Consider the following 27,474-nt stretch of genomic DNA (forward strand, 5'->3'; position numbering starts at 1 on the left):
CCTGAGTATCAATACTACTGACACCCCAGACTCACACTCGTATAAAGCTACGTTTATATGATGATGGTCTGAACAGAAGACACCAAAGTGGAGTCACATTTTCTTCGAGGAAATCTGCGTGCATACAGTGACTGTGTGTGCATGCCAGGCGGCTCGGTGGTGATGTTTGTGACGTAAACATGAACGCGACCTGAGCACATCTGACCAGAGTTTTGCGTCTTGGGCAGTGCAGATGGAAACACTATAGCAGAGTGTATTCAGCTTTTACACTCTGGAGGGTAGCTTCAGATTTTTTGCGTTTTTTATGCCCCAAAAACGCCGTCACCGTCTAAACAAAAGGCACTTCCGATTAAATATTTTGTTGTTTTTTTGGTGTAAGGACCATCAGTGAGTGCGTATACCTGCACATCAATAACCCGGTTATTATCCATGTCCCGGTTATGTCAGTGTTCGTGTTACTGCGTTTACATGCGCACTGAGAAACAGGGACACTCATATCCGCGTGTACATGATCAAATGGAGTATCCCGGTTTCTTGACATAATCTTACAAATGCGCAAAAAATGAACTTATATCAATTTCATAAACCAGGAAAAATACAAACCGTGAGCTCCTTTAGCATAAGAAGCTAAGGAGCTACGAGATCTCCCACAATCCACTGTGCAGATTCTTCATTAAAATCTTCTGCATAAATAAACTCAACTTTACAACATATAAACCATAAACACTATAGATCCACATCAGCCCGTTTGATCAGATCATTCAGCTCTGATCACATTTGTTTACGTTTTACAGAAACGAAACTTAAGACCGTTTGGCTAATTAGCATAAACTGTTAGCGGCGATAAAAACAACTCGCTCCTTGCGCCGCTGATGTGATCAGTTTCTTTTGGACTAAATGACACGACTCTGTGGATTATGTGTGTTATTTCTGTGACAGAAGAAGGTGCTGAATGATGGTGAAGTCTGTTCTGTGTGTGTGTTGTATAGGAGATAGTTCATGTTTTAGCTTTTCAGCGTCACACGAGTGCAGGTCGTACGAGTGCAGATTGTACATGTGCAGGTTTAGCGCAGCTCTTAATTTTACAGTCATTTCACTCGTTTGGTCACTTTATTTATGTTGGTCAATTTATTTATGTCACTACTGTTGTGGTGAAAGGCTGGAAAGTGTCTTTTGGACGCATGCGCACTCAACTTTATGTTGCAGTAACCGGGATACTGCGTTTACATGCCACAAGTATCCTGGTTACTATCAGAATAAACCAGCTACAGTAACCCGGTTTCTAATAACCGGGATACTGAAACCGGGTTACTGCGTTTACATGCAAGAAACCGGGATACTCAAAAAACCCGATCATAACCGGGTTATTGATGTGCATGTAAACGCACTCAGTGTGACTCGTGCGCGTTACCTTTAAACAAGAATAGACCAGTTAAGAACACTCGTGAGCTCTGAGCTGTGCGCTCGGGAAAGAAACTTATTTCATTAAAATTAATTAAGCATTTAATTTAATCATTTATGTCCCGAGCAATTTCTGAACCAGCTGAGAAGGCAAAATAATCAACACTGCCGAATAGTGATAAGAGAAAAAGGATCCTTTGGTTTTTTTAATGGTGTAATTTGGTCATGTTTAGAAACTGTCGCCTTTTTAGTCTTTTATATAAAACATTTGGACCAAGTCTTCTCCTGTACACAACACGGGCCACGCCTCTAAACCAGAACTAAAACCAGGACTAAACCAGAACTAAACCAGACTAAACCAGGACTAAACCAGGATAAACCAGGAAAAATCAGGACTAAACCAGGAATAAACCAGGACTAAAAGACTAGGTCTAAAATCAGGACTAAACAAGGTCTAAACCAGAACTAAAACCAGGACTAAACCAGAACTAAACCAGGACTAAACCAGGACTAAACCAGAACTAAAACCAGGACTAAACCAGGACTAAAACCAGGTCTAAAATCAGGACTAAACAAGGTCTAAACCAGGACTTAATCAGGACTAAAGTCAGGACTAATGTCAGGTCTAAGCCAGGTCTAAACCGGGTCTAAAATCGGGACTAAAACCAGGACTAAACCAGAACTAAACCAGGACTAAAATCAGGACTAAAACCAGGACTAAACCAGAACTAAACCAGGACTAAAGCAAGACTAAAATCAGGACTAAAACCAAGAATAAACCAGGACTAAAACCAGGTCTAAACCAGGACTAAAACCAGGTCTAAACCAGGTCTAAAATCAGGACTAAACAAAGTCTAAACCAGGACTAAAATCAGGACTAAAACCAGCAGTAAACCAGGAGTAAATCAGGAGTAAACCAGGACTAAGCCAGGACTTAATCAGGACTAAATTCAGGACTAATGTCAGGTCTAAACCAGGTCTAACCCGAGTCTAAAATCGGGACTAAAACCAGGACTAAACCAGAAATAAAACCAGGAGTAAACCGGGACTAAAACCAGGTGTCTAAACAGGACTAAACCAGGACTAAAACCAGGACAAAATTCAGGACTAAAACCAGGACTAAACCAGAACTCAAACCAGGACTAAAATCAGGTCTAAACCAGGTCTAAACTAGGTCTAAACCAGGACTAAAATCAGGTCTAAACTAGGACTAACATCAGGACTAAAATCAGGACTAAAACCAGGTCTAAAACAGGTCTAAACTAGGTCTAAACCAGGACTAAAATCAGGTCTAAACTAGGTCTAAACCAGGTCTAAACCAGGTTTAAACCAGGTCTAAACTAGGACTAACATCAAGACTAAAATGAGGACTAAAACTAGGTCTAAACCAATATTTAACCAGGACTAAACCACACCACGTGTTATTTAAACCAATAAAATGTGCCACAGCTCAAATAAGATTGATCATTTGTCGGTGGACATCATCTGCTCCGGGCGCGACCGGCCCAAACCCGCAGAGCCGCAGACGCACGGGGACCACACGCTCTGTGACATAAATCAAACGCACCTCGAGCGATCCCGGAGCCGTGGAGCGGTGCGGGGCTCGCGCAGGTGGAGCCGGGCGCAGGTGGAGCCGGACGCTGCACCATCCGTCTCCCCCCCTTCCCTTTCCATCCCTGGAGGCCTGTCCGGGGGTCAGCTTCATTTATCCCGAGGCCCGTGTGAGGAGGAGAGATGAACAGACGAGAGAAGCACGGAGCAAAGCGGTGCCATTAGAAAGATGTCGCCGGTCAAAAAGAAACGCTTCAGGGGCCCAGAGCAACACTATTCTCTCATCTGTGTTCTGTTGTTTGTGTTTTGGTTCATTCACACATTCTTATACAAATCCACTGAACAGCACAGATCACAGTTAAACCAGTTCTTTATGATCAGATTTTGTTGAAATGAATAGGCGAGTTTCAGCTGACGTCATTGTTATTAAAAGCCCGCGTTGCTGCTGGGAAATATTTTGGTCGGAGGCAAGAAACACGGTAGCGTCAAACACAGTGCGTAACCTCGCGTATTTATCCCCGATAATGGTCAAATTCCTGCTGCATTATCGGATGCACAAATAGAAGCACGGAAGAAGGAAAATGTCTTTTTCGTATTCTGAGTGAAAAGAACCGCTAACAGGTGAATTAAACGGCTTTCAAACATCCGCAGAGCAAACGTAGAAGATCCTAACAAACCGTGGACTCCAACAAGTTCAACAACACATCGAGACTCTTGGAGGTTTTCATCTTTTCTGCTGTGAATGGCCCAGGAGTTTCCACCAAGTCATTGTCAGTGTTGGGAGTAACGCGTTATAAAAGTAATGAATTACAGTAATTCATTGCTTTTTGCTGTAACACACTAATGTGGCATTACAGGGGAAAAAATAATAATATTTTACTCGGTACAAATGTGAGTAATGTGCGTTACAATGTTTTTTTAACCTGGATTGTAGTGGTGGGTTTTTCTTCATACAAATTCGCTAAAATCACCGCGATATCAGCAGAAATGAAACACCGGAGACGTGGCCGCGTAGACCTTCAGGTAACCGTGGGGAAAGGACCGACACAGAACTCTACGCTGTTTAGACCTGGCTTAGACCTGGGTCAGTTCTGGTTTAGACCTGGTTTACAGTCGTCCGAAGTGCTGTATGTTTGCAAGTTTTCTCCCCGACAAAACCCACAACGTCGACAACACGTTCTGCACTGACAAAGTCTCCTTCCCTCACACCCAAAAGGCAGAGGAAGATGAAACCATCGCACAAAAAGTTGGACTTCTGGACACGCTGAAGGAAGGTAGAAGTTACACGCTGTAGCAGAGTCTTGCACCGAGTCGGATACCTGCAAATAGTTGCTGAAATCAGGACCGTGAGCCCGAGCAGCAGGGTCCATAAAGCGCGATCGGGCGACAGCCGCTCTTACCTCCGTGAGGTGTGGAGCAGAGCCGCTCCTTTCTCCTGCGTCACCTTCAAGCCCGTCCCACAGTGAGTCCTGTTTTAGTCCTAGTTCAGTTCTGGTTTAGTCCTGGTTCAGTCCATATAAAAGTTCAGCATCTTCGCAGTTATTTTGGTGAGAGTAACTTAAAGTAATGCAATAGTAATGTAATGCCTTACATTTTAAATCAAGTAATATTGTAATGTAACGAATTACTTTGAAATGACAGTAATAAGTAATAAATAACGCATTACGTTTTTAAAGTAACTTGCCCAACAGTGGTCATTGTGGATATCTCCAAAGTGAATATTTGTCCAGGTAGTTGGTGATTCTGACCAGAAATTTGGTTTGGTTCACCTTTTGTCGGGGTTGAAAAGGGTGATTTGTCGTCCGTCGATGCTCTTGACCAATTTCTGGTCAAATGGTCTTGGGTCCTCTGCCGTTAGAGTGGATAAATAACCGGGATCAATACCCTTTACGTGCTTTCCCGCTCCGTCCGTCATGTTGAATTAGTGTTTCTTGCCGCCGACTAAAATTATTCCCAGCATGCAACGCGCGCTTTTGTTAACAATGAAACTCGCCTATAAAGCTTCAGACAGAGCGGTGCCTTCGAGGTTGTATAGATGATTTTTTAAGGAAAGAGAAATACAGCGACATTCCTCCTCCACACCTCCCTCAGTAGAAACACCTCCGCCCGCCTCTTTACTCTAGAAATCACGCTTGTTTACAGCCATGCGTGCTCAGAATTGTTACAGCTTGTGGCCTGTCATCGCCTGGCGCTCCCCGTTTGTTTTACCGCGTGTATCTTCCATATTTGCATGTCCTGTGTGGTACCTGACATCTGATTGGTGGAGCGTGGTTCCGACGTCCGTATCTGGGTTTCACGTGACGTCACAGGGCGACGTTTGTCAGCGCGCAAAATCAGACGGAGGGCAGGAAGTGAACCGACTGGAGGAAAATGCTGATGTGTTGTGTAGTTTACGACCAGTGTTGGGAAGGTGACTTTTAAAATGTAATCCCCTACAGATTACAGATTACACACCCCAAAATGTAGTTTGTAACGTAATCCATTAAATTACTTAAAGTGAGTAATGTAATCTGAATACTTTGGATTACTTGATTTGCTGTAGAGAAGTCTTCACATAAGATGTTTTGTCTGATAAAAGAAAATAAAAAGCCCAGATTTTACTGAACCAAATTAAAAATATTATTGATAGAAGAAGAGGAGACACGTCCACGCAGCAGGATTTAGTCTGTTAAATCCTGGTTTTAGTCCTGGTTTAGTCCTGGTTTAGACCTGGTTTAGACCTGGGTTTAGTCCTGGTTTTAGACCTGTTTTTAGTCCTGGTTTAGACCTGGTTTAGACCTGGTTTAGTCCTGGTTTAGTCCTGGTTTAGACCTGGTTTAGTCCTGGTTTTAGTCCTGGTTTAGTCCTGGTTTAGACCTGGTTTAGTCCTGGTTTAGACCTGGTTTAGTCCTGCTTTAGTCCTGGTTTAGACCTGGTTTAGTCCTGCTTTAGACCTGGTTTTAGTCCTGCTTTAGTCCTGGTTTAGTCCTGGTTTAGACCTGGTTTAGTCCTGGTTTAGTCCTGGTTTAGACCTGGTTTAGTCCTGGTTTTAGACCTGGTTTAGTCCTGGTTTTAGACCTGGTTTTAGATCTGGTTTAGTCCTGGTTTAGTCCTGGTTTAGACCTGCTTTTAGTCCTGTTTAGTCCTGGTTTAGTCCTGGTTTAGACCTGGTTTAGTCCTGGTTTAGACCTGGTTTTAGTCCTGCTTTAGTCCTGCTTTAGACCTGGTTTAGTCCTGGTTTAGACCTGGTTTTAGTCCTGCTTTAGTCCTGGTTTAGTCCTGGGTTTTAGACCTGGTTTAGTCCTGGTTTAGACCTGGTTTAGTCCTGGTTTTAGACCTGGTTTAGTCCTGGTTTAGACCTGGTTTTAGTCCTGCTTTAGTCCTGGTTTAGACCTGGTTTAGTCCTGCTTTAGTCCTGGTTTAGTTTAGTCCTGGTTTAGTCCTGGTTTAGACCTGGTTTTAGTCCTGGTTTAGTCCTGGTTTAGACCTGGTTTAGTGGTTTAGTCCTGGTTTAGTCCTGGTTTAGTGTCCGGCAATGAGTGGAATTACCGAGAGAAAAAAAAAAAAAAAAAAAGGGAATACCCCGAAATGTGAAAACAGGAAAATATCGTCATGTAATCCATTTATTTCAACAAAGTAACTGTAATCCAATTACCTCTCACTGAAACAGTAACTGTAACTGAATACAGTTACTCATCATTTGTACTCTGATTATGTAACTTCGGTACATGTAATCTGTTACTCCCCAACACTGTTTACGGCTGTGACAATCGTTCTAACCGAGAGAAGGAAAAGCGATTTTTTTAAACTAAATTGTTTTTTGTGGTTTACCTAAACATAAACGAATAAAAGAAGAGGGGGAGGGGAAGAGAGAGGGAGAGAAAAAGGGAGGGAGGAGGAGAGGAATAGAGAGAGAGAGAGAGTGTGTGTGTTTTAGACGGAGGTGAAACCAGACTTGTTATTATGATGTGATTGTGAATCCTAATCCAGCTGTACTGAAGAGAGAGAGAGGAGAGGAGAGAGAGAAGGAGATAGCAAACGAGTGTAGGAGACAGAGAGAGAGAGAGAAGAGGAGGAGGAAGAGGAGGAGGAGGAGAGAGAGAGAGAGTGGAAGCCAGACATGTTAATATTAATGAATTAAAGATTAGATTTAGATGCAAAAATTATGCAGAATTTTGAGGAAGAATTTCACACGTCAACATTTCCAATACTGCAGCGAGAGAGAGAGAGAAAGAAGGGAGGGAAGGAGGAGGGAGAGAGGAGAGAGAGAGAGAGAAGAGAGAGAGAGGTGGAGGGTTGAGGCTACGTCAACAAAAGAAAAACACACTCCATTACTCATCTGCTGAGGACAGGATGGAGGGAGCGAGAGGAGGGGAGAGGAGAGGAGGATGAAAAGGCAGGTGATAGACATAAGGAGAGGAAGAGAGAGAGAAAGAGGGAGGACGGGAGGGAGAGAGAGAGTGACAAAGGGGAGAGAAGGTGAGGGAAGAGAGGAGGAGAGGAGAGAGAGGGAGGAGATGGGGAAATCGGGGGAGAGAGAAGGAAAGAAGGGAGAGAGGGAGGAGAGGAGGAGAGCAGAGAGAGGGGGAGGAGAAAATAAGAGAGAGAGAGAGAGGAAGAGGAAAGTGGGAGAAAGGAGGGAAGCAGGGAGAGAGGGGAGAAGAAATTGAGAGAGAACGTAAGAGAGGGGAGAGAGGAGGAAAGAGAGAGGAGGGGGAGAGAGAAAGAAAGCAGGGAGGAGAGGAGGAGAGCAGAGAGAGGGGGAGGAGACAATAAGAGAGAGAGAGGAAGAGGAAAGGGAGAAAGGAGGGAAGCAGGAGAGAGAGGGAAGAGAGGAGAAGAGAGAGGAGAGGAGAGAGGGAGGAGAGAGAAGAGGAAGCAGGAGAGAGGAGAGGGAGAGAAGGAGAGCAGAGAGAGGGGGAGGAGACAATAAGAGAGAGAGGAGGAGAGGGAGAAGAGCAGGGAGAGAAAGAGGAGAGAGAGGAGATGAGAGAGGAGAGAGGGAGGGGGAGGAGAAAATAAGAGAGAAAGAGTGAGAGAGGAGAGGAAAGAGAGGAGGAGGAGGAGGGGGATAGAGGAGGGAAGCAGAGAGAGAAGGGAGAAGAAATTGAAAGAGAGAGTAAGAGAGGAGGGGGAGAGAGAAGGAAAAAAGAGAGAGGGAGGAGAAAATGGGAGAGAGAGAGTAAGAGAGGGAGGAGAGGGGGAGAGAGAGCAGAGAGAGAAGGGACAGAAGAGGAGAGAGAGGGAGGAGAAGAGGGATAGAAGGAAGGGAGAGGGTGAGAGAGAAGGTCTGGTCTAGAGGAGGAGCAGGTCTGGTCCAGAGGAGGAGCAGGTCTGGTTTAGTTTAGAGGAAGAGCAGGTAGAGGTGGAATCCTGGCTGCAACGGCGGTTTACTCCACTGCTCCATCTGGATCCTCTATTTCACATGATCTCACCCTGAAACTCTCTCACTGTTTCCTTAAATGATGGCCTGTATTTCTAACCAACATCTAATCATTACAAACGCGAAGCTATAAACAATGACTTGTCACTGAAAGCGGGTTATTTTTAGACACTTGTGTTGAAAGTTAGTGCTGCTGTTGTTGTTTTCTGCTGCACATACACACATACTTGAAATCGCCGCACATCTCCGGTCCCTGTGGATGATGATGTGGGTTTATTCACTGCTGTTTGGGTCGAATGTCGTCGTCAGTACACAAGCACAAACCTCTAAAGCACAGGTGTCAAACTCATTTTGGTCTGGGGGCCGTATCCAACCTACTTTGATCCCAGAGGGGGATCAGAAAACTCATGTCATATAAACCCCAAAAATAACAATAAGTTCAAATATTTGTGCAGAGAAATGCAAATCTATTACAGAAATCTTTTTTAATGGATGAACTCTTTCTTATTATAATATTATAATATTATGAACAACCTGAAACTTTGAGAAAAATTCAATTTCAACACAATGTTTTAACATGAACTTGTACGAAAATAGGAATAAGTCAATTTTTCTTGGAAAATCCTGCACTCAGCTTCACTTTTCTCCTTTTTGACATTTTGTTGATGAGGGTGTCACGGTCAACAGTCAAAACGATCGTCCTTTAAGAGCGTTTGGAAAGAGACAAGTCTTCATTTGTGCTGCTCTGGTGGGAGGGGCCACGTACAGAGACGCTGGAGACGCTGCTGTGATAAACACCACAGAAAATTAACAAGATTTTAATAGAAAATATAATTAAAATATTTTAGTAGAAAATGACCCAAGGGCCACATTAAAGGTCTTGGAGGGCCGGATCTGGCCCCCGGGCCTTATGTTTGACACCTGTGCTCTAAAGCAACCAGCTGACCTCTTCAGTTTTAAGAACACGTGTAGAAAGCAATTAAATATAAGCCTCGCTCTCAAAGTGCCTCCAGAACTCTGTAGAAGCGCAAAACAACACAAGTTAAAGAAACGTTCAGAATGGCGGTTGTTGCAGTTTGCTCAGTGACCACAAGAGTGTAGTAAAGAGTGAAGCAAAGGACACCGCCACTACACCCATGTTTCAAACAGACAGAAAGGAAGAGAAACTCCAAATTATTTAATTATACTTTTGACACTCACATGATTTTGGATTTTACTGGGCAACCGCTGCTTGTTTTGATTGCCTTGACCGAGCACTACTGTGTTAGACATAACCATATGTCATGTCAAATCACTGTTTCCTCTTTGCTTTTCACTTTCACTTTCACTTTCTTTCTTACCCCACCTCTTATGGATAACCTACCTAGATAGATAGATAGTATGATAGATGTGTGTCAGTAAAAGATCTCTGCAGTTTAAAGGCCTCATATTATTTTCAGTTTTAATGTTTAACTTCCTGTTGACTTCCTGTTGCGCCCTCAGGTGGTGGCCACGGACCCGTTCCCGGTGAAGCTGCAGTACGATAAGTCACATGACCAGGTGTGGGTGCTGACTTGGGGCAGCGCGGACAGGACACGCCCCTCTCTGCAGGTAAGAGCTCACCTACTGTTAATAAACGTGTGATAACATCATGTGATTGTGATAAGGTTTGGGTTCATAACAATCTTTAAATCTGAGCTGGAGACAGGTCAGAATTCTATGGTCAAATTTGTCTTGGAACTGTCAGATTGCAGATATTTATGATTCATATGTTTGTAATCACTCGGCTTATCCACATGAAACACAAACTGCCACAGAATTCAGTGTCTTTTCTCTGACTTTTTATTTTTAATTGCCTCTAAAAGGGATGACATTGTTCAAAAGTAGACAAATTTGAATATTTGCACCGTTAAATTTGATCATTTCAACAAGGATGGAAGATATATCGACCGACATGGAACAGTTTTTTTTTTCAATATTGGTATTGCCCGATATTGACAGTCAGTACTGATATTCCAGTATTTTTCCCCATGTGTCAATCCCAGCTTGTCCCATACACTGTTTATATAAATGGACATAGCAAACCCGTTAGTCACCGTGTTCCAAACAGGAAGTGAGCATGGGTGCACTTCCGTCTCCATCGACTTGTTATTTTGGTCTTAAAAATGTTCGTGTTAAACTCTTCATGATCCTGGTGTTTTGATTTCACTGTTCATAAATCAAGATTTGAACTTTAACAGACAAATCAGGTGCCTTCTTCACCTGAGGTCGCTCCCGCCAGCTTTAGCAACACGTTTGATTAACTCCCACTTCCTATTACACAGCAAAAACTGGAGGGTTAAAATTTTAGGGTAAAATATTTCAGAGTTGTTTTTAACACCAAAAGTGTTATTTTAACTATCTGAAAGTTAAATGGGGGTTCGAGTTGGGGTTATTTGCCAGAGTTGATGTGGCTGAGGTTAATTCAACTTCCCTTAGTGTTAATTCAACTTCTCTTAGAGTTAATTTGGCTCTTTCCCATTCACCACATCAAACTCTTGTGAGAGAAGACCAGTTTGAACCAGTTTTGTACATAATTTCATCTTTAATGAACTAAAATAAAGTAAAAATAAAATAAAACACCTCTGTGTGTTGTTTAGCTAAATCAGGATAACTCTACAAAGTGTTATCTTTACTCTCAAAACATGAATATAACTCTGGATTTCAGGGTTAAACAGGAACTTTGGTCCAGTGTTACTTAATTAACATTTCCAAAAATGTTAAATTAACTCTAGAACAGATGGGACTCATATAAACTCTGAGAAAATGTTAAAATTGATTCTGTGAGAGTCAATTTTAACACTCCACTTTTTGCTGTGTAGGGCCCGACTGATATGGAATTTTTTTGACTCCGATATGATACAGCCGAAAAGGGCTTTGGAGGTGCCAATAGACGATATAACAGACGATTTTGTGATTAAAAAATTGACTGTAAATCTTCCACTGATTTGCCTCTTTACAATCATATTTAAAGAGAGTAAGTCGGTCTAGTGGCATTTTTGCATCACATTCTAGCCTCTAAACAAAGTAGCCTAAGTGAAATAACGCTTAGCTTTCAGCGGTTATCGTAAATGTGTGTGCGCCGTGGTAATTAATTATATGTGTCAATGCTGATCATTCACACCTCAATTCACAGCTCATTTACATATCAGTGCAGGTCCAGTAACATGTACACACACTACAGTCACTTTACATTAGGCCAATGTAAAAGAAAACAGACTGTTCTAAACTGCACTGAAGTTCACTTTTATTTAGAGTCAGTATCATGGATTCATCAGACACAAAAGCATTCATCCAGCGCCTCAGTGTTGTGTACTGAGCAGTACGGCATCACAAACACAAACCTACTTCGCAGATAAATGTTGATGCCACATATTAGGACATTTATCTGTCTCTACATTGGATTAAATGACATAATATAGAGTCTAAGGCTACGTTCAGACTGCAGGGCTTAACGCTCAATTCTAATTTTTTTGTGAAATCCGATGTTTTTGCAAGGTCCTTCTCATTTCCAATTAAATGCGACTTGTATGTGACTCCAGTGTGAACGGTAAACAGCCCGAAAGTGTCCCGCATGTGACACTGGAGACACGATGACGTCAACCGCAGCGAGCGTCTCTGTGTTTACGGAAGTTGTCCAAACATGGACGCAGCATCGAGCACCTGGAGATTTTAAAGTTCCTCTCGTACCGGAGCCAGAACATGAACAACTTACTTGTTTTAAGGTTTTTGGTCGTGGTGTTTTGTGGGGCAGCGGCAGCGACGTCCGTTGAAAGGAACGTGTGGATGTGGAGACGGAGCCAAGAGTGGTGAGTGGTGATGTGCTTCACTTCAGTGACACAGAGTTCATTAACAATTTTCGCCTACTTCAGCGCAGAATAGTGACGTTTGTGGCTTGTTGATAACGTGTAGGTCAGATTCACGCACTTTGACCGTTCAGACTGAAGTCGCATGTCAAAAGATCAGATATGTATCGGTTTCAGGAGCACATATCCAAGTGTCCTGGGTCACATTTGAAAAAATCAGATCTGTGTGGTTCAGACTGTCATTAAAAGATCAGATACAGGTCACATAGTGGGAAAAAAATCGGATTTGGGTCACTTCAGGCTGCAGTCTGAACGCAGCCTAAGCTTCATAATGAGGTATAACATGTCCACGTGGACTATCAGCCCATACCAGCGAAATTTAGGCCGATTTACTTTTTCTTTGTCGTAAATTTGCATTCACACAGTAATACTATATACTTTAGTTTTTCAGTGTTCATAGTATTTGTGAGACAAGGTGATTAGAGTGTTCGTCCACCAAAAGTAAGTTTCAGTTCAGTTTGGTTCAGTTCCCAACTCTGATCAGCACAGGTTGTTGTGTTCTTGGGCAAAGCACATCACCCATAAATCTCCAAGTGTCGATCTCGGCCGATAATATCCACCAACTGATATATCGGTCGTGCCCTACTAAACCAGCAATGTGGGTGCGAAGAAGAAGTGTCACCTTGAACAGTCTTGCTCCTGATTGACTCTTCGGTTGCTATGATACTCACAGTCGGAAATCCAAATTTGGAACTTGGCTCCAAATTCGCTCCTATAACCTCCAACCTCGATGAGCTTCATTTGACTGGAGCTGAGCGCTGTGGGTGACGTCACACTCTCTCAGTCCACTTCTTTATTCAGGCTGTGGTTTGTCTTCAGTGCATCATCAGATTTGCATTCTTGAGCAGACTCATAGGGATCGGAATCAGAAGAGAAATTAGGCTCAAAATATGTTTAAAATGCTACAAATGAAAAGGAAAAACACAATGCCTTGAGATGGATTTTAAAAGCTAAATATCATATCTTCAAATATCGGATACCGGCTCCAAAACAATCCAGATCGACCCTCCTCCTACTCTCCAGAGCATCCCTCCCCACATTTAAAACCTGGACGTGTTTCCTGTGTTTGGTCTCACGGCACAAACACAAACTGTGAGAGGCTGTGTGCAGAGGATTCTCTGAAAAACACACACACACACACACACACACACACACACACTTGTACACGAGCACAGAGCTGTTTACATGGGCGTCCCGCGAGGAGACGAGAGGCGTTCAGGGACAGATGTGTTTATTCCACTCTGCACGGGTCTGGGCGAGATCACACTGATTCTACTTTACACGCTGAAATTATACAAGTACTTTTTTAGTATTTTTCACGTTTTAATCTGATGAAGTTGTTAATTAGCGCAACAGATGTAACAGAGTTTGTGGGAGACGTTAATTATACTACAGATACAGAGAACTTTTTATAGACTGGTGCTTTCATTTGGAATCATTTCGTTGCACAGTGGGAGTCTGTAATTAAAGATGCACTGTGTAACTTGTCTAATGGAGAGTCTGCCACTTGTTTGTTTTCATGGAGATGTTATTGCTTTAGTTAGAATGTTCAAGAGTTTGGCATTAAGATATTCAGAGTAGATCTCATCCACCCCGGAGCTTTGGCCCAGAGGAGCTCGACCTCCACCTCAGAGACTCTGCATCCTGAGTCTCTTCCTCCTCCTCTGAAGACCTCCTCTCCTCTGAAGACTTCCTCCTCCTCTGAAGACTTCCTCCTCCTCTGAACACATGATGATGGGACTGAGATCCTCAAAGTTTTCCTCCTGGGCATGTTCCACCAGGAGGAGGCTGGACACGCTGGAGGGAGTATGTTTCTTGGCCTTAGGGGAGCTGGAGGAAGTGCCTGGGGTGGGGGAAGTCTGGGAGTCTGCCTTGTGACCCCAGATGAGCAGAAGGAGATGGACGGACAGCAAGACAGTTCGATATGTTTATGGATATAGATATGTTTAATGTTTCCAGGGAGACAAGAGGATTCACAGTGTTGCCAAATCCATGAAAAAATAATAATTAAAAAAATTAACTAAAATTTGCCTGATGTGCTGTCAAAAAACACAAAAAGAGAAAGAAAATCAGCCCAATTAAAATATTAGAATAACTGAATTTAAATTCAAATGATATATTTTGTTATGCCTTGTAATACGTGCATTTACATAGGCCTAGTGTTGTAGTATTTGAGGCCGGTCTTGGCCTAAAGACCATTTTTTTACGGTCTTGGTCTCGTCTCAGACTCAAGTCTTGAACTCATCCTTGTCTCGGACTCGAGGTCTGACGCTCGTTGAGTGTGATCATATTTCATTACGGTCGCTGCTGTCAGTAAACTTGTCCCGGTGTGCAGGACGGTGCGGGGCTCCTCACTGCAGCCTGTGCGCTCGTTTGGAACCTGTGGACAAAAATAAATAAAAATCCTACCCGCTTTATTCACTTTGAAGTAGTCTTTTGTAAAGTGTCAGTGGAAGTTCTCTTAAAGAAGAGGTTCTCAAACTGTGGGTGAGAGTCCAAAAAGCGGGCACAGAGTGTTTCAGTGCAGCACAGTTTGTTTGGCTTATTTTATGCCTAAATGAAAATTAATCAGATAAATGGAAATACATTTATAAAAACATTGTTATATATGTGCCAAATAAGTGTTAAATACAAATAAATGTTGAAAATAACAAAGATGGTCTTGATTTGGTCTCCATGGGCCGTGGTCTTGGTCTTGTCTCGGTCTTGGGACCCTGTGGTCTTAGACTGGTCTTGGTCTCGATTAGCTCAGCCTTGACTACAACAATACAAAGGCTTAATCTTGTAGCCTATTGAATCAGACCTACTTCTCCTCTCTTCTTGTTTCATTACATAAACTACTGCATATGTTATCATGAAAAAACAGGATAAATGGATGAATTGATGTCTTTATTTGTCAATTTCTGCACATGTACAAGACATACAAAGGAATCGATATTGGACTTGTCACCCCGTCCGTACATTTACAAACACATGATACATGACATGGGGAGACTGGACATGGACTGGAAGACAGGGAGCAGAGGAAGAAAACAGTTCAGCATAACCTGATGATATGGGGGAAGAGAAAAAAAAAAAGAGAACAGCCCCCAGACCATGCTCCTGATGGGGGCATAATATGGAACCAGCACACAAAGAAAACGACAGCAGCACATAATCAAAACACAGTACAGACATAATGATTAGACTGACCCAATGTAGGCAGCAGCCAGTCGGATCCTGCAGGCACGTGGCGTTGGATACAACAGACCCGCTCGCCATGATGGGTGGGGCAAAGCTGCGAAGGCGTAGAGCCGGGGTCATCAAACTAAGGCCCCCAGCCCCTCTGCCCCCACCACTTGAACTCGCCCTATGAGGCAATCCTCAAGTGTCATGGCCTATTTTTTATTTTTTTTTATTACTTTCTGGCAAATAGTAACACATCTGCAGCTTGTATTTTGCAGATTTTTTTTCTTTTTTTTTTTTTTTTTATCATTTATTTTTTATTAAGAACAATACATTATATACTTTCCATTCCAACATATATCATATGTTTTTTCTTATTTTCCAATAACCCAACTCCCCCCCCCCCCCCCCCCTTCCCCCCCTCCCTTCCCCTTCTCTTCCTCCCCCCCCCCCCCCCCCCCCATTCCCTTGCCACAACCAGCTCTATAATGACACAAATATATCTTACACTAACAGAGTGAGTTCAGTATCATTTTGACATAATTTTTTCAGATCTCCTGTTAGTTGAGTCCATAATTCAGTTGTATTCGATGCTGCATTGTGAATCCGTGCTGAAGATAGTTCCATGTAAGCAAAAAGGAAACTATTTCTATAAAATATGTCAGTCCTTCCAAGCAAATTTTTATCATTTTAAATACTTTTTTTTTTTTTTTTTTTTTGAAAAATCATGTACCTTCATCAACAGTTTAACTCTTTCCCCCTGGACGCCGACTAGGAACAACCCATACATATGTTACTAGGGCTACACCCATAGAGCATAATTGCATAAAAGAAAACAGACTTCCACGAGTGATTTCAGGGCAGTTTTGGTTCATAATCGAGTATAAAGCCCGGATAGTTTGTTCAGACATCGCAGGACTCCACACAGACGCATCAACAGCATTCTCATCTTCGTAAGATTCACTCTCTGTAAGTCCGTCTCTGTTTTCCACTTTATAATCACCCTCATCATCACTTTGAAATCTATAAAAAGTCACTTTCTCTAAACTTATCCATAAAATACGTCCGCTCCTCATTATTTCTTAAACTGTGCGCCGCAGCGCCGCGATCTTTCCATTACACGTGTTTCATGTTGTGTTTTTTCCGGAAGCTACCATCGTCACTACTTCGATTAACTTCGGAAAAAATCGGCGAAAACATATCCTTGAATCCTATTGGTCAGTCGAGTGTGGGTTGTAGTGGCCCTGACCTATCGCAGTCTCTGTTTAAATGTGAAAAACCGAGCCGTTTCTAAAGGTCGTCAAATCACGTCTTTAGTGAAACAGCGGAGGAGTCAAAAGTCGTCATTAAGGGTTTAGGGGGTCGTCAAATGTCGTCTTCATGGGGAAAGAGTTAAAGATGGAATAACACAAGATATGATGAAATACATCCATTTATTTACATGATTTGCAGGTCTTTAATACATTTTTGTTCCATGTTTCATACATGGTCTTTTTAAAACGTATGGAACTTTAGAACCAAAAATGGTGCAGAAAAAAGGTCAACAGTTTGATAAACTAGAGTACATATGTATCTGTTCAATACATTTTTATATCAGATGCATTAACTTGTATTTTTGGCCTTGCTGTTTACTTCTGCTTGACTAGATAAGATTTGGGTATCCACAGGAATATTCCACAGTGTTCCTTTACACACACAGTTCTGATTGAGTTTATAGATTCATACAGTCCATCCAGTTTAAAACAATATTGGAGTAAAAAATGTCACGTTATTTCCTCTAATATCAAAAAGGACAGAGGTAAGTTTAAGCCCATCAGCCCCGTGATAAAGAACTGGAGATCCTCTGCTTCAGACAGAACCCATATATATATATATAAAGTACACACAAGTACAGAGTACACACAACACAGATATATTGAGTACACAGTGTTGAACTTTACAGAGACAAATCCTCCATGTTGAGCCCGTGGTGCCTCTGACTCATCGTTTACCCACGTCAACCCCACACACTTCTTCTCCTCTCTTCTTCTCTCTCTCTCTCTCTCTCTCTCTCTCTCTCTTCTCTCTCCTCATCTCTCCTATCCTCCTCTTCCCTCTCTGTCTTTGTTTCTCTCCACCTCTTTTCTCTCTGCAGCTCTCTCTTTCTCCCCTCTTTCTCTCTTTTTCTTATCCCTACTCTCTCTCTTCTACTCTCCTTCTTCCCTCTCTGTCTCTCCCTCTCTCCTCTTCCCTCTCTCGTTCTGTCTCTTACCCCTCTCTTCTGTTTTGCAGCTCTCTTTGTCTTTCACACTCCTCCCTCTCTCTCTCTCTCTCTCTCTCTCTCCTCTAATCCCTCTTTCTCCCACTCCTCTACTCTCAGCTCTCTACTATCTCTCCCTCTCTCTGCCTCTCCTCTCTCATTCTGTCTTTCCCTCTCTCTTCTCTTTGCAGCTCTCACTCTTCTATCTTTCTCTCTCTCTTTTTCTCTATATACTCTTGCCTCAGCTCTCTCTTTTTACTCTCTCTCTCTTCTCTCCCCGTCCCCTGCCTTCCTCTTTTCTCTCCCCTCCTCTCTCCCTCTCTCTCCTGTAACCTCTCTCTCTCTCTCCTCTTCCCTCTCTCTTTCTGTCTCTTCTCTTTGCAGCTCTCACTCTCCCATTTTTATCTCTTTTTCCCTATCCCTACTCTCTCTTCAGCTCTCTCTCTCTTTCTCTCTTTCCTCCCTCACTCCCTCTTCTCTCCTGGCCCCATCTTCCTGTCTTCTCTCTCCCCTTCCTTCTCTCTTCTGTAATCTCTCTCTCTACCCCTCTATTCTCCCTCTTCCCAGTCTGTCTCTGCCTCTCTCCTCCCTCCTTCATCTTTCTGTCTCTCCTCCCTCTCTTCTCTTTGCGGCTCTCACTCTGTCTTTTACAGCCTTCCCTCTCTTTCTCTTCTCTAATCTCTCTTTCTCCCCTCTTTCTCTCTTTTTCTTATCCCTACTCTCTCTCCTGTAATCTCTCTCTCCACCTCTCTCCTCTACTCTCCTTCTTCCCCCTATGTCTCTCCCTCTCTTCTCTTCCCTCTCTCATTCTGTCTCTTACCCCTCTCTTCTCTTTGCAGCTCTCACTCTTCTATCTTTCTCTCTTTTTTCTCTATATACTCTCGTTTCAGCTCTCTCTTTTTACTCTCTCTTCTCTCCTCGTCCCCTGTCTTCCTCTCTTCTCTCCCTCTCTCTCCCTCTCTCTCCTGTAACCCCTCCTCTCTACCCCTCTACTCTCCCTCTTCCCCATTCCTCTCTCTCTCTCTCTCTCTCCTCTTCCCTCTCTCTTTCTGTCTCTTCTCTTTGCAGCTCTCACTCTCCCATTTTTATCTCTTTTTCCCTATCCCTACTCTCTCTTCAGCTCTCTCTCTCTTTCCTCCCTCACTCCCTCTTCTCTCCTGGCCCCATCTTCCTCTCTTCTCTCCCCTCCTTCTCTCTTCCTTTTCCTTCTCTCTCTTCTGTAATCTCTCCCTCCCTCCCTCCCTCCCCCTCTTCTCTTTGCGGCTCTCACTCTGTCTTTCACACTCCTCCATCTCTTTCTCTCCTCTAATCTCTCTTTCTCCCACTCCTCTGCTCTCAGCTCTCTCTATCCTATCCTCCCCTCTCTGTCTCTCCTTCTCTCCTCTTCCCTTTCTCTCCCTCTCTTCTCTTTGCAGCTCTCACTTTCCCATCTTTCTCTCTTTTTCTCTTTCCCTAGAAGAAGAGAGCTTCGCAGCTCTCTCTCTCTTTCCTCCCTCTCTTCTCTCCTGCTCTTTCCTTCTCCTCTCTCTCCTGTAATCTGTCTCTCTGCCCTTCTCTCCTCCCCCCTTCTCTTTCTGTCTCTCCCTCTCTTCTCTTTGCGGCTCTCACTCTGTCTTTCACAGTCTTCCCTCTCTTTCTCTCCTCTAATCTCTCTTTCTCCCACTCCTCTGCTCTCAGCTCTCTCCTCTCTCCCCCTCTCTGTCTTTCCCTCTCTCTCTCTCCTCTTCCCTCTCTCCCCCTCTCTTCTCTTTGCAGCTCTCACTCTCCTATCTTTCTCTCTTTTTCCCTACCCCTACTCTCTTCTGAGCTCTCTCTCTCTCTCTTTCCTCCCTCTTCTCTCCTGCCCCCCTGGCTCCCTCCCTCTCTTCTCTCTCCCTCCTTCTCTCTGTTTCTACCCCTCTCTCGGCTTCTTCTTTCTCTCCTGTAATCTCTCTCTCTCTACCCTCTCTCCCTATCCCTATTCTCTTCTCAGCTCTCTCTTTCCTCCCTCCCTTTCTCTTCTCCCCCGTCTCCTTCTCTTTTCTCCCCTGCTTCTCTCCCTCCTGTAATCTCTCTCTCTACCCCTCTCCTCGTCTACTCTCCCTCTTTCCCCTCTGTCTCTCCCTCTCTCTTTGTCTCTGCCCCCTTCGCTTCTCTCTGCAGCTCTCACTCTCCCCTCTTTATCTCTTTTTCCCTCTCTTTCCGTCCTCTCCCCCTCTTTTCTCCCCTCCCTCCCTCCCCTCGTTCTCGTGTGTGGGTTTGACAGAGGATTTGTCTCTGTGTTTACGACACGTGGGCTCCTCATGCATCACCTTCTTTCAGCGCAAACAGCTGCGAACAGGAACATCAAGTTAAAGCGACTCGGAGGTCTCCTGCTCTGCATTAATCAGACTCTTAAACTGCTGCCAACACGCCACCGTTTCACATTTACTCTACAAGTACAAGTCACCCGGCCTCACGTCTGCGGGTACTGGCATTAAACCTACTGCTTATCCTAGAATGTCCCAGCGTATGGCATTAAAGGCTCATTTCTAATCTACGTTATAATGTTGTTTCCAGACCAGGGAGCTTGAGTTCTTGTAGAGAAGAAAGAGGAATGACAGACCACTCTGATTTGTAGTGTATTTATCTGTGGTCACGGCAACACAATTCGACTATTTATGGATGTTCATCAGGGCTGATGGAGTGAGCAGCAGCTCTGACCCTATTGGTGGCTTTCAGATGACATCACAGTATCTATAGACTCAGGGACTCCAACCTGTAGCTCGGGAGTTACCAGTAGCTCTCCACCTTTTCCAAGGAGCTCACCAAGAGATTTCTGAATTACACAAATAGTGCAGAATAAGTAAAATTTGATTAATTAAATGCCTTTTATGTATCATTTTCATGCATAACTTTGAACACTATTAAATGGATAATGGTTTAGGTTTTATAGGCATCTAACTCAGGATGACCAGACCTCCTTGTTTACCCGGGACAGGGACAGTTTTGTGTGGTACTGTACTGTAGTACAGCACAGTACAGTACTACAGTACTGTAGTACAGCACAGTACAGTAATACAGACCAGTACTGTATCTCATCACTTTCCAGAATCTGAAAAACACTCATTTATAGGGGTCATGTGACCAATTATCAAACATGTGATTATTAAAAACTACATACACATGTACGCAGTGTTGGGAAGGTGACTTTTAAAATGTAATCCCCTACAGATTACAGATTACACACACCAAAATGTAGTTTGTAACGTAATCCATTAAATTACTTAACATGAGTAACGTAATCTGAATTTTGGATTACTTGATTTGCTGTAGAGAAGCAAAGACCAGGATCGTAAAATAAGATGTTTTGTCTGTTAAAAGAAAATAAAAAGCCCAGACTTAAACGTATTAAAAATATTATTGATAGAAGAGGAGGAGACACGTCCATGCAGCATGGTTTAGTCCTGTTAAATCTTGTTTTAGTCCTGGTTTAGTCCTGTTTTAGACCTGGTTTAGTCCTGGTTTAGACCTGGTTTAGACCTGGTTTAGACCTGGTTTAGACCTGGTTTAGACCTGGTTTAGTTTTAATTTAGACCTGGTTTAGACCTGGTTTTAGACCTGGTTTAGACCTGTTTAGACCTGGTTTAGACCTGGTTTAGACCTGGTTTAGACCTGGTTTAGACCTGGTTTACCTGGTTTTAGACCTGGTTTAGACCTGGTTTAGACCTGGTTTAGTTTTAATTTAGACCTGGTTTTGACCTGGTTTAGACCTGGTTTAGACCTGGTTTAGTTTTAATTTACACCTGGTTTAGACCTGGTTTAGACCTGGTTTAGACCTGGTTTAGACCTGGTTTTGACCTGGTTTTAGACCTGGTTTAGACCTGGTTTAGACCTGGTTTAGACCTGGTTTTAGACCTGGTTTTAGACCTGGTTTAGACCTGATTTTAGAGCTGGGTTTAGAAGCTGGTTTAGATCTAGTTTAGTCCTGATTTAGACCTGGTTTAGATCTAGTTTAGACCTGGTTTAGTTTCCGGCAATGAGTGGAATTACTGAAAAAAAAAAAAAAAGGGGGGTATAGCCCAAAACACGAAAAAATGAAAACAGGAAAATCCCTCTGTGTAATCCATTTATTTCAACAAAGTAACTGTAATCCAATTACCACTCACTGAAACAGTAACTGTAACTGAATACAGTTACTCATAATTTGTACTCTGATTACGTAACTCCGGTACATGTAATCTGTTACTCCCCAACACTGCATATACATACACATACACATACACATACACATATACATACACATACACATACACATACATACACATATACATATACATATACATATACATATACATATACATATACATATACATATACATATACATATACATATACACATACATAACATATACATGTTGAATCCAAGTATATTGAGCCAAAAGAATTCAGTTTTTTCATTAACAGCACCAGTAAGAAGAGTTTGATCAAAAATACCCAGGTATTTGGTGCCAGTTGTTAAGCGGGGACAAGAACCCCCCTCTTAACAACTGGCACCGACATGATATAGATCAGGGGTGTCAAACTCATTTTGGTCCGGGGGCTGTATTCAACCTATTTTGATCCCAAAGGGGCCGGATCAGAAAACTCATGTCATATAAACCCCAAAAATGACAATAAGTTCAAATATTTGTGCAGAGAAACGCAAAACTATCAGAGAAATCTTTTTGTAATTGATGAACTTTTTTTTTTTTTTTTACTAAATATTATAATATTATGAACAACCTGAAACTTTAAGAAAAATACAATTTCAACACAATGTTTTAACATTAACTTGTATGCAAATAGGAATAAGTTAATTTTTTGTTTGTAAAAATCCTGCACTCGGCTCCACTTTTCTCATGTTGGACATTTTTCTGATGAGGGTGTCACGGTCAACAGTCAAAACGATCGTCCTTTAAGAGCGTTTGGAAAGAGACAAGTCTTCATTTGTGCTGCTCTGGTGGGAGGGGCCACGTACAGAGACGCTGGAGACGCTGCTGTGATAAACACCACAGAAAATTAACAAGATTTTAATAAGAAATATAATTAAAATATTTTAGTAGAAAACCAGCCGAGGGCCAGATTAAAGGTCTTGAAGGGCCGGATCTGGCCCCTGGGCCGTATGTTTGACACCTGAGATATAGAGACATGACATATTGAGACAGAGTCATTTGCAAGAAGGTGTAGATATACTTTATATAGAGGATTTATAGCCCAAATAGTTTATAGGAGCAGAGGGAGAACTGCAGGAAGGGAGAAAAATCCACCTCTTTGTTAAGACCCTAATGGACCTGGAGTTCACACATGTTTAACACACAAACCCTGCACATTTAGAATGAGCTTTTCTCTCCAACAGACAACACTCTGTTCCACCTTGTGATGTCATGAGATAACACAGGAAGTGCTCCGCTGTGTTTCTCCACACACCTTTACTAGAATTATTTGGATGATTTTAGCCCTGCCAACTGCAGGTCTACTGAACACAACACAGTGCAAGAAAAAATACAAAATGGATTTAAAGTGCACAGGAGCATGTGACCAGTCCGAGCGTAGTTCTAACTAAATCAGCTCTTTCTGGTCAGATTGTGCCCAGATTAAGGTCAGATTAAGTCTAATTTGAGTAACAGATCTTTTAACAGAGTAGTGCTTTCAGTTAGCCTCACACCCCCAAGGAATGTTGATGCCATCAGCTGCAAAGAGAGAGAGACATACTTTATTGATCCCGAGGGAAATTCAAGTTTTGCTACATCAGCATTTCCACACGCATCTCAGTGTCCTTTGTGTCTCGGTCAAAGGTCTCAGTTTAACAGGAGGACTGGTCAGGGAGGGTCAGCAGATCCTGTGGAAGAGCCAAAAGCATCCCTCCTCTGAGTCCTGCAGCGTCACAGCAGAGTCCAGGAGGAGACAGGTGAACACAACAGGACAGGCCTCGCTCTTACTTCGATCTGGTGTTTCAGTTTGTGATGAAGTGGTCCATTCCCTCAAAGTGTTTCCTCTGGAAGGTCTTCTGCCACATAAGGCATAAAAAAACCGTGCAGTATTTAAAATGTCCTTTGCTTGCCTCTTGCGCATTGACACAAGAAAAACAAACTGCTCATTTCACACAATCCAACAGTCCTCAGTAGTGTCGTAATGCTCGACACCGGTCTTGGTCTCGAAACGGGCCTCGAGACTGTTCTTTTTACGGTCTTGGTCTTGTCATGGACTTGAACGCATTAGTACTCGGTCTTGTCTCTTGAAGGTGCTTGGACTCAGTCTTGTCTTGTCTCTTGAAGGTGTTTGGACTCGGTCTTGTCTCTTGTCTTGTCTTGTCTCAAGGTCTCGTCTCTTGAAGGTGCTTGGACTCGGTCTTGTCTCGTCTTGAAGGTGCTTGGACTCAGTCTTGTCTCGGTCTTGAAGGTGCTTTGGACTCGGTCTTGTCTTGTCTTGAAGGTACTTGGTTGCTTCTTGTCTCGTCTTGAAGGTGCTTGGACTCGGTCTTGTCTCGGTCTTGAAGGCGCTTGGACTCGGTCTTGTCTCGGTCTTGAAGGTGCTTGGACTCGGTCTTGTCTTGTCTCGGTCTTGAAGGTGCTTGGACTCGGTCTTGTCTCGGTCTTGAAGGTGCTTGGACTCGGTCTTGTCTCGGTCTTGAAGGCGCTTGTCTTTGACTCGGTCTTGTCTTGGTCTTGAAGGCGCTTGGACTCGTCTTGTCTCGTCTTGTCTTGAAGGTCTTGGACTCGGTCTTGTCTCGACTTGAAGTCTTGGACTCGGTCTTGGACTCGGTCTTGAAGGCTCTCGGACTTGGTCTTGAAGGCGCTTGGACTCGGTCTACTCTCTTGGTCTTGGTCTTGGTCTTGAAGGCGCTTGACTCTCGGTCTTGACTTGGACTCTCGGTCTTGTCTCTTGAAGGTGCTTGGACTCGGTCTTGTCTCTTGAAGGTGCTTGGACTCGGTCTTGTCTCGGTCTTGAAGGCGCTTGGACTCTTGTCTTGGACTCGGTCTTGTCTCGGTCTTGAAGGCGCTTGGACTCGGTCTTGTCTCGGTCTTGAAGGCGCTTGGACTCGGTCTTGTCTCGGTCTTGAAGGCGCTTGGACTCGGTCTTGTCTCGGACTTGAGGTCTGACACTTGAAGCGTGATCATATTTCATTACGGCCACTGTTACAGCCACAGGTTTAAAAGTCCTATCCACTTTGGTCACTTTCTTCAGAACCGTCTGTGAAGTGCCAGTGGAAGTTGTCCTAAAGAGGAGATTCTCAAACTGTGGGCGAGAGTCCGAAAAAGGGGCAAAGTGTATTTAAGTGCAGTTTGCTTGACATATTTTAACCCCAAATGAACATTAATCAGATAGAATGAACATAGATTTATAAAAACATCGATATATAAGAGCCAAAATAACTGTAAAATACAAATAAATGTTGAAAATGACAAAGATTATCTCGATTTGGTCTCGGTCTTGTCTCGGTCTCGGCTTTTAAAAGTCTATGTCTTGGCTTGGCCTTGACCCTCGGAGGTCTTGGTCTTGTCCTGGTCTCGGGACGCTGTGGTCTCGGACTGGTCTTGGTCTCGATAAATGGAGTCTCGACTAGAACACTTCTGCTCAGTGCGCGAGCCGGGCAGCCACAAAAGCCGCCGACCACTCCAGTGCCAAGTATCAATGAACTTTACTTCTGTTAAATATAGTATAGTCTCCATGCATATACATTATTTAAAGTTATTCAGGATGACACAGCTTCCACGATGATGAAGTTCGCTAAAAGTGGTTTAAAGCGGCTGAATAATGCATGATGGAACCGTTAAGAAGTCTTCCAAACCTGCTCGTTCTACCTGCTCTGAGCTCGCTGTGGGTGGGCCTTTGTTCGGCTGGAAACACTATTAAAATGTATTAGCTGTCGTCTGTATCCATTTCTTTGTAAATAATGGATTTTCAGAGAGGAGACAGTGAGTTTTGGGGAAGTGTGGCTCATTTGAATGCAAAAGGGACAGATAAGGAGGCCGCGCTGGGTTTTAGGAGCGAAGTGACTGTTGTCGAGAGCAAAAAGCTAATCACGGCGAGCTAATCCCGCGCATTTGAGAGCAGAGCGGGAGGGCGGAGTCTGAGAACGCCGGACGACAAAAAGAGAGAGCGCTGAGGGCATCAAAACACCACAGACCACAACACGGGGATCATGCAACGGGCCTATTTACGGATTTCTTCCATCGCTTTGGCACGTGTCTCTATTGAAAGTGAACCTTTGCAAAACGGCTCACACAAAATCGGAGTCGCAGTTTTCCTAAACAAAATTATCTCTGATCAATCTTCCCCCAAAAGCAATTTTTACCATCCAGAACTCTCCTGTTTTCTGTGCTCTTTCATTCAGGGGCCACACAGAAGCGCTGGTTTAGGGCCGTCTGACTCTGGGCTTCACACGTGAATTTGAAGATTTCTTTTTCAAGGATTTGAGGATAGAAACTGTATCAAAATATTACGAAAAGTGAAATCCTCGTTGACAGTTTTTTGGTGCTCGCAAATTGTAGTTTTTGTTGTTCTGTTTTTTTGTTGAAAGTGACAGATGTGAGGACAGAGCTGCTCAAGAAAAACCAGGAGAACTGACTGATCCCGTGGGTTTGTGAACGAGAGCTGTGTCAAATGTTCCGAGAAAAAGCCTGAGAAGTGTGTGGACTGATCTGACCTGCGCTGCTGTTCAGGACATGTTTGAATCACCGCGCAAAAACCATTGATAAAAACTGTAAATGCACGTTTCTACGGAGATGAGATTATTACTACTACATATAGAGGACTGCATAACCACATGGTCACTCGCTGCTAAAAATATTGGACAAGAAACCATTCTCATTTCACCACTGCGCTATTTTAGACAAGTATAATTTGCTTAATTTTAATAATTTTATTGGTTTTAAATATGGATGTTTTGCATGGACTTGCCCCTCCTCCATTACAGGATTTTATTAAAGTAAAGACTGTGAGTGGGAACGAGGGCCACAGCTCAGGGGAACTGTGACGTCCCACACAGATGCACAACATTCGGACAATGAGTGCGTTTACATGCACATCAATAACCCGGTTATGATCGGGTTTTTTGAGTATCCCGGTTTCTTGATGGTGCATGTAAACGCAGTACCCCGGTTATGTCAGTATCCTGGTTATTAGAAACCGTGTTACTGTAGCTGGTTTATTCCAATAGTAACCAGGATACTTGTGGCATGTAAACGCAGTATCCCGGTTACTGCAACATAAAGTTGAGTCGCATGCGTCCAAAAGACACTTTCCAGCCTTTCACCACAACAGTAGTGACATAAATAAATTGACCAACATAAATAAAGTGACCAAACGAGTGAAATGACTGTAAAATAAAGAGCTGCGCTAAACCTGCACACGTACAATCTGCACTCGTGTGACGCTGAAAAGCTAAAACATGAACTATCTCCTATACTCTATACGCACAGAACACACTCACCATCATCAGCGCCTCTTCTGTCACAGAAATAACACACATAATCCACAGAGTCGTGTCATTTAGTCCAAAAGAAACTGATCACATCAGCGGCGCAAGGAGCGAGTTGTTTTTATCGCCGCTAACAGTTTATGCTAATTAGCCAAACGGTCTTAAGTTTCGTTTCTGTAAAACATAAACAAATGTGATCAGAGCTGAATGATCTGATCAAACGGGCTGATGTGTCTATAGTGTTTATGGTTTATATGTTGTAAAGTTGAGTTTATTTATGCAGAAGATTTTAATGAAGAATCTGCACAGTGGATTGTGGGAGATCTCGTAGCTCCTTAGCTTCTTATGCTAAAGGAGCTCACGGTTTGTATTTTTCCTGGTTTATGAAATTGATTTAAGTAAATTTTTGCGCCTGCGCATTTGTAAGATTATGTCAAGAAACCGGGATACT

The 27,474-nt window shown here is 43.1% G+C and overlaps 1 protein-coding gene across 1 annotated transcript in view; it reads left to right on the forward strand.

The window, feature by feature from the left end:
* Positions 1-27,474, forward strand: part of fstl4 (follistatin-like 4) — a 433,986-nt gene that overhangs the window by 393,508 nt on the left and 13,004 nt on the right. The window contains exon 13 of the mRNA XM_055148279.1: positions 9,797-9,904. Within this exon, the coding sequence (XP_055004254.1) occupies positions 9,797-9,904 (108 nt within the window). The remainder of the gene's footprint in view (positions 1-9,796; positions 9,905-27,474) is intronic.

This window comes from Boleophthalmus pectinirostris, unplaced genomic scaffold (assembly GCF_026225935.1).
Source record: "Boleophthalmus pectinirostris isolate CB_2022bp ecotype Guang Dong unplaced genomic scaffold, ASM2622593v1 HiC_scaffold_12, whole genome shotgun sequence".
Taxonomy (NCBI): Eukaryota; Metazoa; Chordata; class Actinopteri; order Gobiiformes; family Gobiidae; genus Boleophthalmus; species Boleophthalmus pectinirostris.